Below are 16,633 nucleotides of genomic sequence, written 5' to 3'. Positions count from 1 at the left end.
TGGATCAATATGCAGATTTTCTTAATGCAAGCGGGATAGCGTAATATGGTTACAATGTGACGTTATGTGACAACTGAGACACGGCGTCAAGACATGATAAAGTCGAGACTCAGTCTTTCGTTGGAACGAGTTCTCTTGTGTTTGTTTTTCTGTTCTTTCACCGGCAGTGCACTACCAGAAGTTCCGTCACGGTGATCCGATAATGATTCTGGTGCCTCTTCTGTACCTCTATGGTCTGTGTTTGGGATATTATTATTATTATTATTATTAGTTGTAGTTGTAGTTAGCGGCGGAGATGCTTGTGAGAATGATGAGTGTAATGGTGATATTGGCTGCTGTCCAAATACGAAGGGGGAAACCGTGTCCTTTTCAGATATGCTGCCCGTTCTCAATGCGGAATCTCGAGGCATTATCTTCATTTCATTGAATGGTGGGGGTGCCTTTGAAGTCGCCCCAGGCATTGATAGCGTAGGTGGTGGTGGGGGTCTGGGGGACGTCTTGGAGATTATTTGTTGGTAGAGGTTCGGAAGGGGTAAACTGTTCTGCTCTTGGATTCTCATAGGTAGTGCCGTTATTGTGTTTGGCTCGTTCATTCTCCAAGAATAGTCAGTTTTATGCAAGTCTTGAGGACCGTTGGTCGGCAAGGGTCCATGGTTGTTCGTATTTGTCAGGGCGGTCGGTAGCTCGCCGCTGATGCTATTGTGACGGCTCCCGTAGGTTGGTGCAGTGTGATCGTTCGGTAACTTGGTAAAATGTTCCTTGCCTTGGGTCGCTCCCTGTGCGTCACTGGTGTAGGCCTTCGGTTTGAATGATTGGAAATGCAACTCAGCAGAATTCGCTCTCGTTGGTTTGATTCTCTTGTTCAAAGCTGATGTATTCCCATTCTTGCTACTATTACCTGCATAGTTCACCGCAGAGATTATAACAGGAGATTTTTCTTTGATGAATTGAATCTCTTTGAGACCTGTATTCATGCTGTGGTTAAGTGGAGAACGTGGATCCTTTTCCGAAAAGTTTGAAGAATATTCCATTTTCGAATGAACGGACTCTCTATGTTGCTTCAAGTTATCCACTCTACTGAAATGTTTTAAACAGATGTAACATTGGAAGGGCTTCTCACCGGTATGTTTCCTTATATGCCGTGCCAAATGTTCCGCTCTCGTAAAAGCCATATGGCAGTCCTCGAAGCCCTGACATTTGAACATTTTTTTACATTTTGATTTACTCTCGCCATTTTTAACATCACTCGTCTTGCCATCCTCCTTGTCTTCTAAACCGTGGGAAGAATTGGACGGTATAGAAAGTTTCTTCTTCCTCGGCCTAGCCATGATCAAACAAAAAATGAAGGGAGTCTCCTACCAGGAACAACTAAATGCGTGTATGCGTGGTACTTTATTTTGATAGTAATGGTTGTGTCTATCCTTGCTAGAGTGAATTGCTTTATGTCTAATTTCAAAAAATAGGCCTGGAGGTTTGAATGTTGTTGTTGTTGTTGTTTTTACCCGTGAACCCTGACAGAAGAGGAAGGGAGTAGGGAGGGTCTAGAAAAAAAGAAAAGTAAAAGAATATATTCGTTGGGAAAAAAAGGAAGGAAAAAAAAAAAGGCTTAGTCTATAGAGTACGACTAGCTCAAGTTCTTTGAAAATAATGTCGGATCGAGTATATATTAGTTTTATCTTCCTTGATTAAAGAACCCCAATGTATGTGTTATGTGATTAGATGTGACGTTAAGGATGTGTGAGTATGTAATAACTTATGTAATCTACTGGAGTACGGAGGAAAGAAGTACAAAAAAAAAATATGGAACCGAACTTTCGCAAATGTTCGCTAGATATATGACAGTTCTCATAAGTATATTTGTTATCATATACTCGAAAAAAAAGAAAAAGGAAAAAGAAAAAAAAACAAAAGAGACAGAGAAGAAAGGAAGAAAGGAAGGAAGGAAAGGAAGAAAGGGAAAAAAAAACAGCAAGTATGTTTGTGGGTGGCAGAGAAATACAAGGGGGGAGGAGTAAACATTGCATAAACTAGGTTTCTGTGCGAGGACTTTTCTTGTCAATTCTCACTTGACGTTGATCTTCGAGCAAGAATTTTTGTATGAGAAAGATATACAATAAAGGAAGGCCCCACGGAACAATACGCAAGAGGGAGGGAGAAAATATCGTTTCTCGAGAAACGTTGCCTGTAACCGCTTGTACAGAGGGTTCTGCCTACAGATTCAAGATGCACAAAAATGTATTACGTAACGCTCCTAAGTTTTGCTACGGTGTTTTCAGTGTAACCAGTAGAGTAGAAGGAGAGAAGGAAAAAAAATAAATGAAGCAAAAAAAAGCGGGTACTGAGAAATCGCGTGGAGAGAAAAAGCAAAAAAGGCACAGTCTAGCCCATACGAAATTGGAATGGAGGACACAATTCCAGTTATGTTCTCCTAGGATTTCCCGATTCGGATAACAATAGATTCGGTACCAATCCAAAACAATACAAATGGAAAAATTTACTGCCTGTCTGCCTCTCCTCTATTTCTCCTTTCCTAACCTCCCCCCCTTCCTTTCGGCCCCTGTCCCCATGTTGTAGTCACGAAAAGGAGAGATTAAGCATGTCGTACTCATTACTACCCCCCCCCCCCACTCCTCCCTCCCTCCCTCCTTTCTCCCTCCCTCCCTTCCCCGCACAAATGGAACAATCGGTCTTTGCTTTCCACTTAATTAATACCATGGGATCCCAGTTAGAATGTCTTTGGGGAACGCAAAATTCTCCTGGGAAGAAAAAAAATTCACCATGAAAAAGGCCGAGGGATGCGAAACAATGAAAAAAACAAAACTAAAAATAGAACTAGAAAAAAGACAAGAAAATACTCTCCTCAAAGACAATAGAACTTGTTACAGTCCAAATGAAAAACAGCCGTAAAAGTGCATCTAAACATTAAGCTTTCTCAGTCAACCGTGGGAAGTTGAGTTCTCCTGTCGCGGTTTGTCAGGATACGTGATTTTGCCGTTCCCGCTTGAGTGGAGTCCTCTTGGTAAGGGGTAACGCCCGACACATACAACTCTGAGCCATATATCCCTTTCTCCGAAACCTCCTGTGACGTTGCACGTAGTACCGTTCAATGTCCGATAAGCCGCCTATTAATAATATGAGGTACTGGAACAAGCCACAATATCACTTGTACTGAAAGGTCTGTACACCTTTCTTACTCAACGAAATAGAAAGTGGAGGACTAGCGGAACTTGGTTGTTGTAATATTTCTCGTAGAGCACATGGCACACCATGACAGTCACATCTCTCGAACTAGGCTTTTCAAGTTTTCCTAGTCAAGGGTACCTTTCCGATTCACGTCACATCTTATGAATTTGCCTTCCTTGGCTTACGTTCTTTAATTTCCTTTCTTTTTTTCGCTTGAGTTGTTATCCATCCAATTATCTTTGTCGATTCAGAGTATTCATCAGCCCGGTAACCACTGGGAAGGTCAATGCTAGTAAGTTTATTGGCAACCCCTGCTGAAAAGGGAGAAGTAGTCGCCAGTTGTAGTTTCAAGGAGACACCGCGTGAGGAGACCGATTAAGAAAATGGTGGACTGATTTCGTACTAGGTTTGTCCACCAACCTTAAACTGTAAACTATCCCTGCAAATTGAAGACAATTGAGGCATGTGATCGAACCACGTTGTTAGCGATTTCTGACGTAAGCAAGCCTACGTTCCTGCCAGAAGTCCCTCGTGGTCTCGAATGGTCCATTTCCTATACTTTCCGCAATTGGTCGTGCAATATGTGCTCATAATAAGTGGGTTTGACCATTGGTGGCGTCAACAAGCTACATTAAGAGTAAAGTCTGGAAAATGGAAAATAAAGCAGCAGAATGTCGGAGAAAAGCGATAATAGGGTCTTTACTCTTACCAAATTAGTTCCACCGTAACATACGTCTGAGTTAACCTCAAATAAGATATATGTGAGGGCCATTTTTCGGCCTATTGCGTTGTTTCTTTTTTTTCCTTTTTTTTCACTTTTTCCTACTGCTGTACAGTAGGTTCAGCGAACAGTGACAAATATTCCACTTTGACTATCCAGCTTCAGTGAAACCCCCGTATGGAAATTTCCCGAGGTGGGAGAGTAGCTGAGCAGTGAATGTTTTCATTGTTCAGACGCAATTGTGACCCACTCGTACACCCTTTGTACAAAAAGCGCAAATTTTATTCTTACTCGCATGATCGCGGATACCAAGAACCAGAAGAAAGAAAAGAAAGTGTTTGGAACGGCGTAACAACAGTGGCATTTCTTTCTCGCTCTTTACTCCTCTTGTGGTGCGTTGTGAACACCATCAAAACGTAACGATTTCTCACTATTGTAGATAATTTGAATGGAAAAAAGGATAATTATCATCAATACGTTACTCGATCACAAAGACTCTTGGATGAAGGCTAGTATTGCCGGAGGAAAATGCATCCGTTTTCTCTGGTAGTGACCCACTCTACAGTCACGGTAGGCACCTTAGGAGGGTAAAAAAATGCAAAAAAAACACTATTTTGAAGTCTTTTCTTGCTTCTTAACTTGGCACCCAGAACTTGTTTCTCATAGTTCAGTTTATACTTATGGACATTCATTCACTTACTTCACCAACCGCTTCACATTTCAATAATCCGATGATTCGGTAAACATTTGGAAAGGTATTGAATATTTGACGCAATGCAACAGCCATCTTTTATAACGAATCGAACGCATAAATATTTTCTTTCTGTATTCTTCAACTGGTAAGAGAGAGCACCAGCGTATTTGCTACTTCATGATGGACTATTTTGATTTCAAAATACGTTTAGGCATGGTGCCTAGCAACAATATTATCCAGTCTCGATGTTTACTTGAAGAACAGCAACATATATTTTATCAGAATCCAACTTAGAACGAATTGAAAACAAATGCAGACCAAAAGGTGTAAATTTCATCAACAAACACTATTGTAAGCTGGTTAGGTGAATAGCTTATCCTTTGAAGAAAGGTATAGCCTCACCCTAACTTGTTGACATCGCAACTTCAAATATGCAACAACTAATAGCAGGAAGCAGATCAAACAGTGCAAGACCCAAAAGTTGTTTCCCTTGTGATATGGACCCTTAGGCGGCAGGCAACAGAATATACCATTTGGACGGATTAGTTAACGTATACTCTCGCCAGGCTACCATCACGTTTTTTTCACTTGTTTGTGGTGGCAGATATAACAGAGGATAATTTACAGTTCTGAAAGTGTGGGCGCTGTGTTGCAGTATACTTCGGTATCTGGGCAGATTTTAAGCCTTGACTCCACATTTATGTGCCCTTGTTATGAAGTCTGACAGTCACTGCTGTGGTTTTCCCCCATTTGGGCTGTTTGTGGGAACGCGGTTCTGGAGATTTCTGGGGTTTTTTGAACACTATCTTATGAGATATTGAGAAAAACGTGTAGACGGAGAGAATAATTACATCGGGACAATTACGAGTGTGATAGCAAGATATTTGTTGTATCAGGGATTAATCCGGTATGAGGTTTTGATATCTCTCCGTTGCCAATTCAGCCTTCAGCATGGTTTCGTATTTGCCTGAGTTCATCTGCAGGTTGATTTGATTAAAAAAGAGCACTATGAATCTATCATGATGAAGCAAACGATCAGCTTGCACTGTGTGAAACATTTTGTTGTTCTTTTTTTCAGTGAGGAATGTCAGTTAGGTAGAACGTTCCTGTCTTGGTCGATCAAAAAGAATATTTCTGTATCGGACGATTAAAGACGGCATCCCTTTTCAGGTTGATCAAATACAACGTTCCTGTGTCAGCCGATTAAAAATAATATTTCTGCCTGATATCCGTTGAAGAGAACGTTCCTCTCTCATCCCATTAAATACAAGTTTCCTGTTTGATGTTAATTAAAGACAATGTTCCTGTCTGGTGTCGATTAACAACAATGTTCTTGCCCTGATGTCGATTAAAATTCTTCACTGTCTCAGTCGATTAAATAAATTGTTCTTATCATCTGAGATCTATGAAGGCAGCACTCCTATTTCAAAATATATAGGACCAAAAGTTTCTGTCTTTGCCGAGTTCCCTTATTTCAGGTCCATGTTGCAGCTTTGGAGATCTCTGGTACACTAACGACAGGGACAACAATGTTGTCGTGTGGTGACTTTGTGCCCAGTGAGTTCAAATATAGATCCTCACTCTCCTTGCTGCATTGAATGTTATCTCAACCTGTAATGTTTCTTTCATCTGTTAACGGTCCTCTAACGGTGCAACCAAATGCATCTGCCTCATGTCACAACTATTTTGTGCATTCACTACAATTTGTCTTAAAGAACGTACTGGATAATCTTCAAATTTCTAATGGTATTGTTCAGGTGTTGTTGTTGAAGATTTGGTTGGAGTTACTTTGATAATGCTCATTGATGTTTAAAGAGATGGTATGTTGTTTCCCCTTCCACAACATTGCTGGGCGCATTAAGGATCTCTACAGATTTGCAGTTGTCACACAGTTCTTTCACCTTCTGGATTACCAAACAATGCGCGTTTTCCAAATGTTGGAAAAAATCGCTCTGTTTTGTAATTCAAACAATTACTAACACCTCTAATCTTAAATTTTTGCTCATACCGATGTGCACACCATTCTGAGTTCCGTTGCTGTACTTGTTCAAAATAATCACTGGAAAAAAAGTATAAGGAGGGGGTTTTTTTTAAGCGTTCTTTGAGAGTTTGAGAAAAGAATTCTTACACTTGAAAAATCGGAAAAATTTCGGTATTTTTAAAATAGAACGGCCCGCGGACAACAAATAGAATGTTATACTTTTAAACTTTCACTTGATTATTTCATCGTACAGAGGCAAGAAATCCAAGGCTCGTGCTTTATGTTGATCAAAATTACGATACTACGAGAAATGGATTACGTATTTGGTGGTGCTGATGACAAGATTAGATGAGCTGATTACGATCTGTTCTTCGCGGCGTTGAGCTCCGATCATTCCTATATGACCAATGCAGAATGTATTTGCCTTCACCATTCCTCTCTTGATTGTCTCAATTCTTATCGAATACGCAGATTAGAGAATGAGTGTACTTCTTTTAAAGAAATTTCAATGTGGGAACATCACTTTAATGAGCTGAGCATTGAATAACCATGTATGTGAGTTGCTTGGGAAAGGTAGACTCATCTCTGTCCCGGTTCATACCCGTTCGCGTTTCTCCTCCGTTGAGTAAACTACTTGTTAAACTGATACGTAGCCCTTGCCATGCTGCTAAATTTCGACTCCGTCAAAAAGATGTAAATGCTGTTGACCTGTAGTAAAAAGTATAATGGGTTTTCTTTTCTTCAACATTCCGTTCCTTACCTCAAGGCAAATGTTTAATTTGTTAACTTTTTCTTTCTTTTTCTTTTTTTGTAAAAACTAAAGTAGGTGGTGCCTGAACAGTGTGTGAGGACTTTTTAATATTCTTAGTTACGCCGTATACATAATTATACGAGTTATATCAGTTGTACCTGCTTGATTGAAACTGGTCAATTTGTGGGCTTCGGATTTAAAAACGGTCTTGAAAGATGTCGGTGCTGATACCTTGCGGCTAATATACTCTCAGAATAATATGGCCCTCCGCATCTCCAGAACTTTGTCCTCCCCCCTCGAGCTTCTAATAGTTTACAGTACTATATTTGAGGGGGTAGCAAGTCATGTGTCCATTTCCAAGGCGAGTTCCATAATTTTAGCGTAAGACTCGGACCGAGGTCAGACTGGTTACAAGCTATGTAGTGTAGGTTAATGTTTAAGTAATTATAGTAGTTCACCTATTAATTACGCCTTTTTGTACTGGTGACTAGTCAGATATACTTGGGGACTCTTACAATTTATAAATGAGTTAAAGTGTAACAAGTAGTATTTATATTTGATAAAACCCATTTGTACCAAAAATGTAAGAAACTATAAAATTGAAATAAACAGAAAAGCGAGAATAAATGTTGGATATTGGAAATCCGGCGTTCGGCAGTGACCGTGTGCTGGAAGACCCTGCCGCACCTCAAACATGTGTAGTGCAGCATCATTCCTAGCTTCCAGCAAATACCACAACCCCCTTTAACTTGAAATGTAGTACTGTAATAGTGTTATAATATGGTCATGTTAGGGAGGCCCTATCAATGTTAGAATTTCCGCATTATAAAAGAATTATTTGATTGAACGTCTTTCCAAATAATCTAATTAGATCAAATCTCTCAACTAAGAAGAGGAAAGAACAGCCAATAAAGCAAAGATAACGACACACACCTTATAATTAATGAACAGCTCACTGTTCCACACATGAAACATGATGGAAATGACTCTGACCCCACAGAGATTACCGCTTTTTCCTGTAAAGAAAATCCTTTAAAAGGCAAACAAAGAGTGAAGTCTTGACAAAATCCAGTGGAGAAAATTTTCACTTGTTTTAAACTCCAGAATTATTTGACCATGCGTCCCTACGAGCAGTATACATTACTTGCCGCAGGGATCGCTGTGTGTAACAAGCCAGTTTATTACAAAACAGGAGCTCTCCAAGGATTATAATTTCTTCAAAGCATATTGCAGAGGAAGTAACCAGCTGGTATGAACGTTAATCCCCCCGAAGTTCAAAAACATATAAAGTAAGAATACCTGCCCCCTCTCCTATCACAGCTTTCCAACCGCACACCTACCACCTGCAAGCCGAGATCATCTCACAGAAGAGAGCAAACCTTGCCCGCAGGACAAACGGCCAGTACTTAGAGGCTACGAGGATACAGAGGACCACGCACATATTCCACTCGCCCATATACGGTCAAAAAAAACAACCATAATGCGGTAGATACCAAAAAAACTTCCTATTTGGGAAAAACCGAAATATCCCTATACGGCTCGTATCGCGTTTAGTCAGAAACGAATGCGGAAAAAGGGGGGGGCGGGTCTGTTGGTTTGGAATGAGAGATTGGCAGAACTGGATCTCTCATAGGTGATTGGGCGAGAGTGGTATTCTATGGTTTTATTTTTCCCCTTTGCGAGAAATTCACATACGTGCAAACATGCCCGTGAAGAAAATGCTACAGTACTATCAGTTGATACTTTGAGTGTGGGTTCCCACACGTTCTTCAATAGTAGGAGGAAAAGTAAGGGGTCGGGGTCGAAGTGGGAGGAAAAAAACAAACAAACAAATAAACAAACAAACCAAGGATCTTGGATACATTGTTGAGGGAAAGATACAAGATAAAAGTGTTTCAAGCATTCCGCGGGATACTCCCAACAAACAGGGGATTTTCGCGCACAAAAAGAGAGATACAAAACATCCGATTTGCACACGGCTCATGTTTTTCTTCACATGCAAGAGATATTTTATCGACCGTGTTCTGCTGCTAATCCCAAAAAAGCAACGGCGTCACCGGCAGGCAACCGTTGCTTTGTAGAATTGTCCTGCGACCCCCTTAAATAAGACCCTCTGTATAAACCGCAGCACGCCTGTTCGGAGGCTGAATGTTTCCGCGTATGCGCAGCTTCCTCCGGGAGCTCTTCCCGCTGCCTAACACCTCCCTATTACCGGAAAACTGATTCTTCTTGGAAAGTCAACAATACACCGAGTTCTCGTCTCCTGCATTTTTGCTTTTTTTTTTTCTTCTCTTTTTGCGTCCGCTCTGCGCGGTTTCTGTGGGACATGGAATTGTTTTTGAGAGAGAAAATAGAAGAGCAACAAAAATACTGCAGAGCCGAAAAGGGAAAATAATTCTCCATCAGGCTTGAAGTTATATCGGCTGGATCTCGCGGGAAAACAAATAAACGAGAGAGTGCCACGGTTGAGGAACAGCTTACCTCCCAGTGACGCATTAAAAAATAACGGCTTATCAAAGAGGTTTTTGTCCGTGGGTATATATATAGATATTTTCTCTTGCAGCAGTTCTTTGACGTCTCTTTTTTCTTCCTCTCAACGCCGTCCTCCGCAACAGATCGTAGGAACTGAGATTTATATATAGATTTATATATACGTGTCCGTTCGGAAAATCAAGAGTAAAATATCTTCTCTACACTACCAACTACAAAGGTAAACTACCCTCAAAGAAAAATATTAAACTAACATAATGAATGCAGAACTTGGCTCTTTGAAGAGCTTCCAAAATTGCAAAGAAGATGAAATACCGGGCTATAACGACTGCCCAAGTTTCCTGTTTTACAACAACAAGAAAGTTAGAGCAAAGACACTCGGTGCTAGACGACATCATTTAATAGATAATGCTGCTGCTCCAGGGACCTGTAGGAAAGTCTGCTTACCAGCTGTGATCCCTCCCCCACAGGCAAAGAGAAACATAAGCGGGAAAGTGGAGTCCGTTAATGCTATAATAACAGCCAAGGAGTACGGATTTACATCCGAGGAAGTCTACACAAAGGATGATATACTGGAAAAGATACGTGAATTTTGTCAGATGGACACCAGTTTAAGTGAGAAAGAATTTTATTTTTACAAGAATAAAGTTGACAAAAATGCAGAGTCTAGCTTGAATGCTCATTTCACAAGACAGATAATAACACACTTCTTCCAGTTGAGTGAGGATAAGGAGAAAGGTGCAAATTTCTTAAGGAAATGGATGATCTCGGATATCACAATAAGTAACTGGTGTCCTGCCTTTTTGAAGATCTTCGAAAATGTCCAAAACTAATCTACCGCTGCATCAATAAATCACAACTATTTAATCATACGTAAAGTACCACAACAACTTTTTAAAGGGGTTCCGTCGTATATATGGAATAAAAATCACGGATAATGGGAATAAATGACACACTTGCGCGCTTGGGACTTTCTCCAAGATCTTGCTTGATATACTAACTTTAGAAAAATTTAAGTGAAGAAAAAGAATTTGAATTAAGTGAGGCAAAGAAGTCGTTTTTTTAAGCCTGCGCTATGCGATGAGCAAGACGACGCCAGTACCAGACGGGGAGAGGGGGATTCGCTTTGCCGACTAATGGGGGAGACCGCAAAGAAGTTATGGAATGAGAAACCCGAATTCATACAGGACACACCTCTAGATCGTTTCTTCCAAGATATTGATGGTGAATTATTAAATAAGGTGTGCGCATACGATCAAGCAGACTCGCAACAGTCGCTATACGAATATCTTGGGTATGCGGATAACGCTGCTTTTGTTAACCAGATACTCACATATGTGGTGACCTTAAATCAGTTGCTCGCGAAGAATGAAGTAGCATTACAGAAACAGAAAAGCGATTTATTGCCCATTTCGCTCCACGATATGAAATACCTAGCTCTACTAATCAATCTGATTATCGTACATGGAATAGATGCCAATGTTCCCCAAACAATGCGGATACCGTTTGAGTCACGGAGACTGAGTAATTTCAAAAAAAATGATTCGAGGTATGCTATTCCACCTTCTCACACCCTGGAAAACAGTACATTGTCAAGTGTGGTCGATACTTTGAGCAACATACTGCTAACAACGGAGAACTCGTATTTGAAATCAACAATTTTAAAGGGGTCATTATTCACAAACTTGTATTTGGCGGCAACTGTTTTATATTTCCATGAGGATAACCCTGTATCAATGGAGACCAGAATATCAAATCTTGAGGACAAGCAAGAGACATACGCACTGTTTGTTATGTACTCTCTATTAACACAAACTGTGCAGGATGCAAATCTTAGACAGTACTTTTTGAACAGACTAGCGACACTTCCCATCCGCAGAGAGGATAATGGACTAATCAGTCTGATAGATTTCATTCTTGGTGTAAGGGAAAATGAACCCATCGATATAGAAAAGTTAGCAAGAGTGAATCAAATTGTACTTTCAAGACCAAAAACGGTATCCAATCTTCTCTATTTGACTAAGTTGTTCGAACAAGTGTACGATGGACTGACGTACATCAATAGACCTATTTTAATCAACTGCATCAATGGAATTATAACAGAATTCTATTTTAAAAACAAGAGGATAGTGAAAGATTTTTTGTTCCAGAGAATCTACAAGATACTCTTGAACAACACTCCTTCTGCTAGCAGCTATTCCGTGAAGGAGGTAAATGATTTGACAAACGTTTTAATATCTCTTTCCAAAAATGCATCAACAGAAGTTTTAATGGAATTGACATCTCCCAATGACTTCTATTTGAATCTATGGATATATTGCTTATTTTTGAAAAAGGAGCAAAAAATTAGTCCCCTGGCAGTCAGCGGAGGCGAAAACAAGGAACCGGTTGCACCATATTTTGAGGTGATACTGTCTCTAATTGAAACACTTATCGTAGTCACAGGTAATTTCAATATCTTGAATCACTTGTCCCTAAATTTACTGAATTTCACTCACGAAAATTGGGAGTACAAGATTGATCTAGAGACGCAGCTACCGTATATTGTGTCAAAGGATGAATCTTCCGACATAGTGGATGTCCTTGACTCTATCAAGAACATTACTATTGACCAGTCAAAGGCGCAGACTGAAAAGTTATCACAACTGACGGAAGATTTGGACACTGCGATCGATCTTTTCATGAAGTTGTTAAAGGCTTTCAACCACGAGGACGCCATTGCTGGACTATTTTTGGCGGTATTGTCTCGTTGGATTGAAAATTCAACCACGTCCTCGAAGAGGATAAGTATCGATGGCGATGAGTTTAGCTCCAATCTGTTGATACTAGTAGATTTGAAGCTTTTGCAAGCGATGCACGAAGAATTTAGAACGGACATTGTCAAGAAAGGTAAAGATGTTCTGATCATGATAGAAAAACTTCTCGGATTTATAACTACAGACAAGCTACCGAGTATCACACCCGAAGAGCCCGATTCAGATGACGAAGAATCGGATTCCTCTTACAAGCAAGACGTTGAACCGCCATTGGAAAAATCTACAGTGCTTAAAATGGTGCTAGAGCTTCTCCAGCTTGTATTAAATGGGATGAGTGCCTTGGAGGTAGAAGCTAACAAACCTGTAATCCGAACGATCGGCGAGAAACTGAAGCAGCAGGGCAACATGAACAAGAGTGACGTCCTGGACCACATCCAAGGACTAATAACAGAAAAGTTATCGAACGGTGAAACGAAGACTTCGAGTAGCTTGGAACCAGCACAGAATCCGGACCAGGAAGTCTTAAACAGGGCCATAATCAATATTAACGACATTTCGGTCCCCATTCGAGCATATGGACTTACACAGATGAGGGCACTCATTGAGAAGAGATCCCCCGTAATCACCGTTGATAAGGCGATTTCGTACCACCTGCGATTGGTCACGGAGCAGGATCCCTTCGTCTATCTGAACGCAATAAAGGGTCTCAGCTCTCTCATTGAACTGGAGCCATCAAGGACACTGGAAGTGCTAGTTGAGTTCTACGGTAACAAGGGTAAAAATAAGAAGAAGAACAAGCTAGACGACGTACTGAAGATCGGTGAGGTGTTTGTAAGCTACATCCAGCGAGAGAACGAACTGTTCCAGGGGAGGCACGCAACGTTAGTCATTGATGTCTGCTTACAAAAGATCAGGGACCGCTCTACTGTGGACGTCAAAGAGCGGCTGTCTGCGATGTCCATCCTTGGCGTCGCACTACAAGTCAACGCAGCGGGTATCGAGGACAAAATTGGCGACATGCTCGACTGCAGTTTCGGAATCCTCCAGTTGGAGCAAGACAAACCTTCCGGAGGCGACGAATTGCCCTCCAGTGACAAGACAAAACAGTCCTTCCTCGTACGGAGAGCAGCTATTCGCCTGATCCACGACTTGCTCGTGAACTCGGGGACGGCCCTCCTGCCGGCGGAATACCCGGCAGACAAGATACGAATACTTCTAGAATACGTGAGAACGATAGACCAAGACTACTTTGTTAACGAGCAGACCGAACAGCTTCTACAAGAACTGTCAGCAGCCGTCTAGACCACATCATCAACCACCACCACCGGGGCTGTCCTGGTCTACCGGACCCACGCGACCCACCGTTTCTAGAACGTGAAAGAACAACGAAAAATACAAAAAAACGAATCCACAGCGCAGTTTCCCCTTCTGTTCTAAATTGGAAATTTTACTGCTGTCGAGAGAGAAAAACGTTCTAAAGTATTCCAAGACGTTCTTTTCTTGGAACAAGAGGAGGTTTTACCGTTCTACGGGTTTGACGGTAGTCTGGTTGTGTCGATGTATAAAAGGAGTGGGAAAAGTAATTTGAAAGAAAAATAAATAAAATATTATAAAGTATAAGTATTGTAGTATTCAATTTTAGATTATTTCCTCTTGAGTAAGATCAGCAGTTTTTGACTCTACGCAGTGAAAAAACACTTTTCCAGGTTACTTTAGAGAGAGAGAGAGAGATAAACTCACACAGAACTCATCCTCTGCCTGACAAAAATACACAGATATTACACATTTCCAAGCCACGATGTCTACTGAAACTTTTGAATTTCAAGCTGAGATCACTCAGCTGATGAGTTTGATCATCAACACTGTCTACTCTAACAAGGAAATTTTCTTGAGAGAGTTGATCTCTAACGCCTCCGATGCTTTGGACAAGATCAGATACCAGGCCTTGTCCGACCCTAAGGAGTTGGAAACCGAACCAGAGCTTTTCATCAGGTTGACTCCAAAACCAGAGGAGAAAGTGCTAGAAATTAGAGACTCAGGTATTGGTATGACCAAAGCTGAATTGATCAACAACTTGGGTACGATCGCCAAGTCCGGTACAAAGGCCTTCATGGAGGCTCTATCCGCTGGTGCCGATGTGTCCATGATCGGTCAGTTCGGTGTTGGTTTCTACTCTCTATTCTTGGTTGCTGACAGAGTCCAAGTTATCTCCAAGAACAACGCCGACGAACAGTACATTTGGGAATCCAACGCCGGTGGTTCCTTCTCCGTCACTCTAGACACGGTGAACGAGAAGATCGGCAGAGGTACCGTTCTAAGACTTTTCATGAAGGATGACCAATTGGAATACTTGGAGGAAAAGAGAATTAAGGAAGTTGTCAAGAGACACTCTGAATTTGTCGCCTACCCAATTCAATTGTTGGTCCAAAAGGAGGTCGAAAAGGAGGTTCCAATTGAGGAAGACGAGGCCAAGAAGGACGAAAGTGAAGAAAAGAAGGACGAGGACGACAAGAAGCCTAAGCTAGAAGAAGTCGACGAAGATGAGGACAAGAAGGAGGACGAAAAGCCAAAGACCAAGAAGGTCAAGGAGGAAGTCACCGAATTGGAGGAATTGAACAAGACCAAGCCTTTATGGACCAGAAACCCGTCTGATGTCACCCCAGAAGAATACAACGCCTTCTACAAGTCTATCTCCAACGACTGGGAAGATCCATTGTACGTGAAGCACTTCTCCGTCGAAGGTCAATTGGAGTTCAAGGCTATCTTATTCGTTCCAAAGAGAGCCCCATTCGATCTATTCGAGAGCAAGAAGAAGAAGTCTGGTATCAAGCTGTACGTCCGTCGTGTTTTCATCACTGACGAAGCTGAAGACCTGATCCCAGACTGGTTGTCCTTCGTCAAGGGTGTCGTGGACTCCGAAGATTTGCCATTGAACTTGTCCAGAGAAATGTTGCAACAGAACAAGATCATGAAGGTCATCAGAAAGAACATTGTCAAGAAGTGTATTGAAGCCTTCAACGAAATTGCTGAGGACTCCGAACAGTTCGACAAGTTCTACAGCGCCTTCGCCAAGAACATTAAGTTGGGTATCCACGAAGACACCCAAAACAGAACCGCCTTGGCTAAGTTGTTGCGTTACAACTCCACCAAATCTTCTGACGAATTGACCTCTTTGAGCGACTACGTCACTAGAATGCCAGAACACCAAAAGAACATCTACTTCATCACTGGTGAGTCTCTAAAGGCCATCGAGAAGTCTCCATTCTTGGATGCTTTGAAGGCCAAGGACTTCGAAGTTTTGTTCTTGGTTGATCCAATTGACGAATACGCTTTCACTCAGTTGAAGGAATTCGAAGGTAAGACCTTGACAGACATCACCAAGGACTTCGAATTGGAGGAAACCGATGAGGAGAAGGCCCAAAGAGAAAAGGAAATTAAGGAGTACGAACCTCTAACCAAGGCTTTGAAGGAAATCTTGGGTGACCAAGTCGAAAAGGTCGAATTGTCCTACAAGTTGGTCAACGCCCCTGCCGCTATCAGAACCGGTCAATTTGGTTGGTCCGCTAACATGGAGAGAATCATGAAGGCTCAAGCCTTGAGAGATTCTTCTATGTCCTCTTACATGTCTTCCAAGAAGACCTTCGAAATTTCTCCAAAGTCTACCATCATCAAGGAATTGAAGAAGAGATTGGACGAAGGTGGTGCTCAAGACAAGACCGTCAAGGACTTGACCAACTTGCTGTACGAAACTGCTCTATTGACTTCCGGTTTCACTCTAGAAGACCCAAGCTCCTTTGCTACGAGAATCAACAGACTGATCTCTCTAGGTTTGAACATTGACGAAGACGAAGAAGAAGCCGACGAAGAGAAGCCAGAAGCTGCTACCGAAAAGCCAGCTGAAGACGCCGTCGCCGACACCGAGATGGAGGAGGTCGACTAAGTTTTGTCGGGCATATACAAAACAAACATGAGAAAACAACAAAATAATATTAATGTATGCATAAATAAGTACCTACTACAATCTATTATATAACTTATAAAATATAACGTGGATAGT

The 16,633-nt window shown here is 41.4% G+C and overlaps 4 protein-coding genes across 4 annotated transcripts; 3 read left to right on the top strand and 1 right to left on the bottom strand.

Annotated features, from left to right (window-relative positions):
- Positions 1-86: 86 nt before the first annotated feature.
- Positions 87-1,328, bottom strand: RGM1 (Rgm1p; the record flags this gene model as incomplete). The annotated part of the gene is made up of 1 exon (XM_022608606.1): positions 87-1,328. One exon carries the CDS (start codon positions 1,326-1,328, stop codon positions 87-89), a length of 1,242 nt encoding a protein of 413 aa, XP_022465085.1.
- Positions 1,329-10,077: 8,749 nt separating this feature from the next.
- On the top strand, positions 10,078-10,653 carry ADD37 (Add37p; the record flags this gene model as incomplete). Its single annotated transcript, XM_022608605.1, has 1 exon — positions 10,078-10,653. The coding sequence occupies one exon, from the start codon at positions 10,078-10,080 to the stop codon at positions 10,651-10,653; it is 576 nt and encodes a 191-aa protein (XP_022465084.1).
- Positions 10,654-10,956: 303 nt separating this feature from the next.
- RTP1 (Rtp1p) lies at positions 10,957-13,878 on the top strand (the record flags this gene model as incomplete). The annotated part of the gene is made up of 1 exon (XM_022608604.1): positions 10,957-13,878. One exon carries the CDS (start codon positions 10,957-10,959, stop codon positions 13,876-13,878), a length of 2,922 nt encoding a protein of 973 aa, XP_022465083.1.
- Positions 13,879-14,374: 496 nt separating this feature from the next.
- HSC82 (Hsp90 family chaperone HSC82) lies at positions 14,375-16,516 on the top strand (the record flags this gene model as incomplete). Its single annotated transcript, XM_022608603.1, has 1 exon — positions 14,375-16,516. One exon carries the CDS (start codon positions 14,375-14,377, stop codon positions 16,514-16,516), a length of 2,142 nt encoding a protein of 713 aa, XP_022465082.1.
- Between the last annotated feature and the right edge of the window lie 117 nt (positions 16,517-16,633).

Source organism: Huiozyma naganishii, chromosome 6 (genome assembly GCF_000348985.1).
Source record: "Huiozyma naganishii CBS 8797 chromosome 6, complete genome".
Lineage (NCBI taxonomy): Eukaryota > Fungi > Ascomycota > Saccharomycetes > Saccharomycetales > Saccharomycetaceae > Huiozyma > Huiozyma naganishii.
The sequence above is the reverse complement of the archived record's forward strand: the minus strand, read 5'-3'. Positions and strand labels throughout refer to the sequence as shown.